The 7,500-nt window shown below is 40.9% G+C and overlaps 1 protein-coding gene across 3 annotated transcripts in view; it reads left to right on the forward strand.

The window, feature by feature from the left end:
• Positions 1-2,538: 2,538 nt before the first annotated feature.
• Positions 2,539-7,500, forward strand: part of LOC115226874 (CTTNBP2 N-terminal-like protein) — an 18,007-nt gene continuing 13,045 nt past the window's right edge. For 2 of the 3 annotated variants that reach the window (XM_036515494.1, XM_036515493.1), the window contains exons 1-3: positions 2,539-2,676; positions 4,822-5,061; positions 7,467-7,500. The exon at positions 7,467-7,500 is cut by the window's right edge and continues 83 nt beyond it. In XM_036515494.1, the coding sequence (XP_036371387.1) occupies positions 2,587-2,676; positions 4,822-5,061; positions 7,467-7,500 (364 nt within the window). In that variant the 5' untranslated portion in view covers positions 2,539-2,586. The remainder of the gene's footprint in view (positions 2,677-4,821; positions 5,062-7,466) is intronic. The other variant, XM_029797863.2, reaches the window with a different exon arrangement.

The following is a 7,500-nucleotide window of genomic DNA, read 5'->3' on the forward strand; positions in this document are numbered from 1 at the left end:
CATTACCCTTTCGTTTACTGATTTCTGTTGAGATGCTAGTGTTCTTTTCAATACTTTAAATATAAGAAAGACTTTAGTAACATAACTTGGTTACCATAAGCTAGTGTTAAGAACATGAATTGTGACTAAGGTTTTGTGGAAGATTTTAATTCAAAACTTTTGAAAACGGACATTTTACTCAGAGCCCAGAGAACCGGTTTCAGCCGGGTTGGTAAAAAAAGGGTTAAGAATTGTTTCTCTATTATATATCTTAGCCATTTATTACCGTATTCTGTTGAGATGCTCTGTGCTTCTTTCAATTACTTTAAATAAATAAGAACGAAATTTAGTAAAATAACTTGGTTACCATAAGCTAGTGTTAGAACATAAATTGTGACTAAGGTTTGGTGGAAGATTTTAATTCAAAACTTTTGAAAACAGACATTTTTTATCCAGAGCAGAATGGTTTCAGCCGGGTTGGTAAAAAAAGGGTAAGATTGTTTTTCTATTATATTATCTTAAGCCTTTATTACCGTATTCTGTTGAGATGCTCTGTGCTTCTTTCAATTACTTTAAACTATAAAGAATTTAGTAAAATAACTTGGTTACCATTAAGCTAGTGTATGGAACATAAATTGTGACTAAGGTTTGGTGAAATTTTAATTTAAAACTTTTGAAAACAGACATTTTACTCAGAGCCAGAATTGGTTTCCAGCCGGGTGGTAAAAAAAGGGTTAAGAATGTTTCTCAATTATTATCTTAAAAGCCTTTTATTACCGTATTCTGTTGAATAATCTCTGTGCTTCTTTCAATTATTTAAATTAAGAAAGAATTTAGTAAAATAACTTGGTTACCATCATAAGCTAGTGTTAGGACATAATTGTGACTCAGTTTTGGTGGAAGCTTTTAATTCAAAACTTTTGAAAACAGGACATTTTTACTCAGAGCCAGAATTGGTTTCAGCCGGGTTGGTAAAAAAAGGGTTAAGAATTGTTTCTCATTATATATCTTAAGCCTTTTATTACCGTATTCTGTTGAGATGCTCTGTGCTTCTTTCAATTACTTTAAATATAAGAAAGAATTTAGTAAAATAACTTGGTTACCATTAAGCTAGTGTTAGGAACATAAATTGTGACTAAGGTTTGGTGGAAGATTTTAATTCAAAACTTTTGAAAACAGGACATTTTTACTCAGAGCCAGAACCAGTTTCAGCCGGGTTGGTAAAAAAAGGGTTAAACATGCCGGGCAAAATTCTTTGCTGCATTTTGTTCAATTTCCTGTTTTGAGTTGAAATTTGACTGAGCCTTGCAGCCTTTCAGTGGTCATTCTTTTTACTCTTTTACTTGTTTCAGTCATTTGACTGTGGCCATGCTGGAGCACCACCTTTAGTTGAGCAAATAAACCTCAGGACGTATTCTTTGGAAGCCTAGTACTTATTCTATTGGTCTCTTTTGCCGAACTGCTAAGTTACGGGGACGTAAACACACCAGCATCGGTTGTCAAGCGATGTTAGGGGGGACAAACACACACACACACATATACACACACATGTGACCGTGTGTGTACCGCTGGTGATTTTTTTCCTCCGTCTTCCCTTCTTTGGATCTTTCCTTTTCCTATGTTTCTGACGAGAGCTCCGCTCGAAATGTAAAACCCTCCTTCTTCCCTTCCTTCCTGAGCGTCCAATAATACTATATTTGCTCCACGTCCTCGCGTTGTGTTTTCTCTTTGTGTTTTCATGTTTGGATTAACTATATATATCTATACATACATATATACGATGGGCTTCTTTCAGTTTCCGTCTACCAAATCCACTCACAAGGCTTTGGTTGGCCCGAGGCTATAGTAGAAGACACTTGCCCAAGGTGCCACGCAGTGGGACTGAACCTGGAACCATGTGGCTGGTAAGCAAGCTACTTACCACACAGCCACTCCTGTGTACCAGCCAAATTCTAGGGTCGATGTAACTGAATAACCCCTCCCCCCCCATTCAATTTCAAGTCTTGTACCTTAAGTAGAACGCTTATTGTTATTACAGGAGCAAGCTGGCAGAGTTGTTAGCACACCGGACAAACGTTTAGCAGCAATTTGTCTGTCTTAATGCTCTGAGTTCAAATCCCGCTGAGGTCGACTTTGCCTTTTATCCTTTCAGGGTCGATAAATTAAGTACCAGTGAAACACTGGGGGTGATCTAATTGACTAGTCCCCTCCCCCAAAATTTCAAGCCTCGAATCTGAAATTCTGGACGAAGTGGGACTAGTCTTTACAAGTATAGAAAATCAGACATTTGAAATAATGAAAAATGTATGTAAGTGTGTATATAGGTGCATATGTTCATCTTTCTACTCACACTCAAAATCTCACTCACACTCAAGGTTTCACTCACACTCAAAATCTCGCTTACACTCAATGTCTCACTCACACTCAAGGTCTCATGTATACTAATTATCTCTCAAACAACACTCATACACAAATACAAGCACAAGGTCTCACTCATATACAAATACTCACGCTCAACCAACGTTTCATTGTCACTCACAGTTACACTCAAGATGCCACTCATACTCATGCCTTTACTCTGTTTCTATTCGACAGCGTCATCCAAAGATGGATTTGAACAAAACTGATCTGCTGAGACTGTTGAGCTACTTAGAAGGAGAGTTGCAAGCCCGTGACGTTGTCATAGCAACACTGAAGGTTGGTATGGCACACTGTGCCTCTCTTTTTGCATTTGCTTTCATCTTGTTGTTGTTATTTCTTCTGGTCTTCTTCTTCTTCCTCTTCCATCCATACAAACTCCAACACGTTTCCTTTATTCTTGACTAGCAGTATCGCCCAGCGTTGCTCAGGTTTGTAAGGGAAATTAAAAATGCGGAAAAATGATGGTAATTCTTTTTTTAAATCGTAGACTCATCGTAGACACGTGCTAATACCCAGAAGGGCTCGATATGAATCACGACTATAAGATACCCGCTTTTGGTTAAACTGCACCACAAAATGTGGGAGTAGTTAGGAATCTAAATCGGAGTAGACAGACACAACACACACACACAACTTTAGTTTTATATATAAAGATTTCTTTCATAAGTAGATTTAACCCTTCTGTTACCATAATTCTGTTGAAATACTCTGCCTTTGTTTCATTTAATTTTGAAAATAATGAGGAATTTAATTAAATAACTTCGTCGTTATTAAGTTGGTAAAGGCGGTAAGCTGGCAGATTTGCTGTTGTTGTGACCCCCTTCGGTCATGACTGACCATGGGATTGCACCTAGAAAGTTCCCCTCCGAGGCACAAGTCCAGGCAAGGTTGTTTATGGAAGACCAGCAGCCACCCATGCATACCAGCCTCCCCTCTCCATGCCATTATATGTACATAAGGTAAAGGGTAAAGACCCCCTTCAGTCATGAATGACCATGGGATTGCACCTAGAAAGTTACCCCCCAATGCACAAGTCCGGGCAAGGTTGTTTATGGAAGACCAGCAGTCGCCCACGCATACCAGCCACCGATGTTATCCAAGGGAAAGGCAAAGGGGCCGATACAGCTTGGCATCTGTGATGTTGCTGCTCATTTATTAACATGCAAGTGGCTGAGTACTCCACAGACATGTGTACACTTAACGCAGTTCTCGGGGATATTCAGTGTGACAAGGCTGGCCCTTTGAAATACGGATACAATAAAAACAGGAAGAAAGAGTGAGAGAAAATTGTGGTGAAAGAGTACAGCAGGGATCACCACCATCCCCTACTGGAGTCGTGTAGAGCTTTAGGTGTTTTCGCTCAATAAACGCTCACAACACCTGGTCTGGGAATCGAAACTGCGATCCTACGACCACAAGTCCGCTACCCTAACCGCTGGGCCATTGCGCCTCCGAGCTGGCAGAATCATTAGTGTTCAAATTCTGCCGAGGTTGACTTTGCCTTCCATCTTTCGGAGTTGATTAAATAAGTACCAGTTATGCACTGGGGTCAATGTAATCAACTTAATCCGTTTGTCTGTCCTTGTTTGTCCCCTCTATGTTTAGCCCCTTGTGGGCAGTAAAGAAATAAATTATTAAACTGGTATTTGAAGGTGGCAAGCTGGCAAAATCGTTAGCATGCTGGGCAAAATGCTTGGTGATATTTCACCTGTCGCTGTGTTATGAGTTCAAATTCTGCCAAGGTTGACTTTGCCTTTCATCCTTTCAAGGTCGATAAATTAGGTGCAGCCACTCCTGTATATATATATATATATATAATATATATATTATATATATATATATATAAATTTATGGGAAAAAAAAAGTCAAGATAAAAAATGCTACAATAATTTTATAAAACACATTTCAGTACCGGTTTCAGTCATTGAGACTTTTTCAACTGTAACAATTAAATAATTAAATTTAGAACAATTAAAAAAAAAGGTTTTTTAAAAAGAATATTTGCATAGTATTCAAATACAAGGGGCATTTTCCTTGTTTCTGCTTGTCCCTGTCTCTCTTGGTTACTCTTGTGGGTTAATATATATATACGACGGGCTTCTTTCAGTTTCTGTCTACCAAATCCACTCATCTTTGGTCGGCCCGAGGCTATAGTAGAAGACACTTGCCCAAGGTGCCATACAGTAGGACTGAACCCAGAACCATGTCGTTGGTAAGCAAGCCACTTACCAACGGCTCCTGCACCTATAGATAGATAGATAGATATACAGACAAACAGACAGACAGAAAGTTAGATAAAAAGACAGACAGGTAGACAGATGGTTTGATATATTGTCGAACAGATAGATAGAGAGGCAGATACGTAGATGGAAGGATGGTAGAGACTGATTGATTGATTGATTTTATTCTTCTTGATTCCAGGCAGAGAAAGCCAAACAGCTGCTGTACCAGGCAAAGTACGGCCGGTTCGGACTGGGCGACCCATTTGTAGCCCTGCAACGCGACTCGGATAACATGAAGGACCACAGCTTTGACGAGGCAGCCATCAAATGCATGTACGACAACCAACTAGCTCAGTTGGAGAATCTGATTGCCACACAGAGGAGGGCACAGTTAAAGATGAGAGAACAACTGGCTCAGGTAGAAAAGCGGTATCATAAGGTGAGTTTTGTTGTTGAATCATCATCATCATCATTATCATCATCATTTAGCGTCCGTTTTCCGTGCTAGCATGGGTTGGATGATTTGACTGGGGTCTGGGAAACCAGATGGCTGCACCAGGCTCCAGTCTGATCTGGCAATGTTTCTACAGCTGGATGCCCTTCCTAACACCAACCACTCCGTGAGTGTAGTGGGTGCTTTTTACGTGCCACCGGCACAGGTGCCAGGCGAGGCTGGCAACAGCCACGATTGGTTGGTGCTTTTTATGTCCCACCGGCACAGAAGCCAGTCAAAGCGATGCTGGCAACGACCACGATCGGATTGGTGCATTTTACGTGCCACCGGCACAGGAATCACAACTGCAGTTTCCATTGATTTTGATGTTGGTGTACTTGACTCAATGGATCTCCTCAAGCACCAAGTCGAAATGGTGTTTCTTCACTTGCCACCTTCACAGGAGTCAGTCCAGCGGTCCTGGCAACTGACGGGTGCCAGTTATAGGATTGGTTCCTTACCTTAATCCATATATATGGGTGTGTATATCATCATCATCGTTTAACGTCCATTTTCTATGCTGGCATGGGTTGGATGGTTTGACATAGATCTTGCCACCCAGGGAGCTGTCCAGACTCCAGTTGTCTCTTGTGGTATGGTTTCTACGACTGGATGCCCTTCCTGATGCCAACCACGTAACAGAGTGTGCAGGATGCTTTTCATGTGCCACTGGGTGTTTTTATGCATGTAAGCCTGCATATACATATATATGTGGAGGCACATGGCCTAGTGGTTAGAGCAGCGGACTCGCGGTCAAGGGATCGCGGGTTCGAATCTCAGACCGGGCGATGTGTGTGTTTATGAGTAAAACATCTAAGCTCCACGTGCCTCCGGCAGAAGGTAAGTACGAACTTCTGCTGACTCTTTCACCACAACTTTCTCTCACTCATTCCTCCTGCATCTTGCAGCTCACCTATGACGGACCGGCATCCCGTCCAGGTGGGGAACCTATACGCCAAGAAACCGGGAAGCCGGCCCTTATGAGCCAGGTATGGCTCAAGAAGGAAGGAACAAACAATCACCATCATCATCGTCATCATCATCGTTTAGCGTCCACTTTCCATGCTAGCATATACATATATATGTGTACAAGGTATACCTGAGTGCAAGAATGGGTGTCCTTGCATATGTGGATCTACGTGTTTTGACAGATGTACACGTATGTTTCCCTGTCTATAAATACCGTAAATCCTCGAGTATAGTCCGCTCTTGAGTATAATACGTAGGGGAGTTTTAGGGGGCTGTACCTCTGAAAAACCTAAACCTTGTGTATAATATGCACCCTTTCTCTAACTTCAGTCAAGGAGGTCTATATAACGTCCTTGGTTTGTAAAACTATATGGTAACGTCGTTTATTATTATTGTATATATAACATAATGCAAACGTGTAGCATTTTTGTGCATTTTGTTTGCAGAAAATAAAGAAATAACAGTAATAACGTTTAATAAATGTTGCTTACTGCAAGTTATGGATGATTCTTTTATGACTTCATTGCTTTCAGGCTTAGCTTAAGGTATTCACAAGCCTGACATCACAAAATGCATCTGAATAAACATTGCCAGACAGCAAATAGAGACTCGGACATTGCTTAGAAAGTATTTTTCATTTTTAACCTCGTATATAGTACATAGGGATTTTGACCTTTAAATTTTGGGGAAAAAATGTGGATTATACTTGAGGATTTACAGTATGTAATAAATACACCTATTGCATATTAAATAGGTGTATTTAATGTCCATTGACACGAATGCTTTTTAAGTGGCACCGGCATCTGAAAGGACAAACCTGTATGTATGGAGGTCAATGGTTTTAGCTTGACATGTTTTATCAAGCACAGAAAATCACCACATCTCCCAATCCGTTGTCATTTCCTCAGTGAGGCCCAACATCCGAGGATCCTTTCTCACCACTTCGTCCCATGTCTTCTTGGGTCTACCTCTTTCACAGGTACCCTCCGCAGTTAGAGCTTGGCCTTTCTTTACGCAGCTATCCTCATCTGTACACATCACTGGACCAAACCAGCTCAGTGTCTTCTCTTGCATACAACATCTACACACACACACATACACAATCATACCCATACCTACACATATATGGTGATTGCTGCCTCCTTGTGCTTCCTTGCTGTCAGTGGCACTCTGACTTTCCATCCATGACCTCACAAATGATTATTCAGTCCCATTGCACATTTGCATCATTTGAAGCCTAAGTGACTAACTTACTGCACACTTGCAGCTGGTTACGTCTGCACACGTCACCATTCTTCCATTGACGTCAGACTTTCAGTTGGCGAAACAACTATTTATAAGAGGCCAGCTGATGTTTAATAAAGTATATATGCCGTTTTTATGTTTTACAGGTGCTCAGTGAACTGGAGGAGGAGA

The sequence above is a fragment of the Octopus sinensis genome, unplaced genomic scaffold, assembly GCF_006345805.1.
Source record: "Octopus sinensis unplaced genomic scaffold, ASM634580v1 Contig00256, whole genome shotgun sequence".
Lineage (NCBI taxonomy): Eukaryota > Metazoa > Mollusca > Cephalopoda > Octopoda > Octopodidae > Octopus > Octopus sinensis.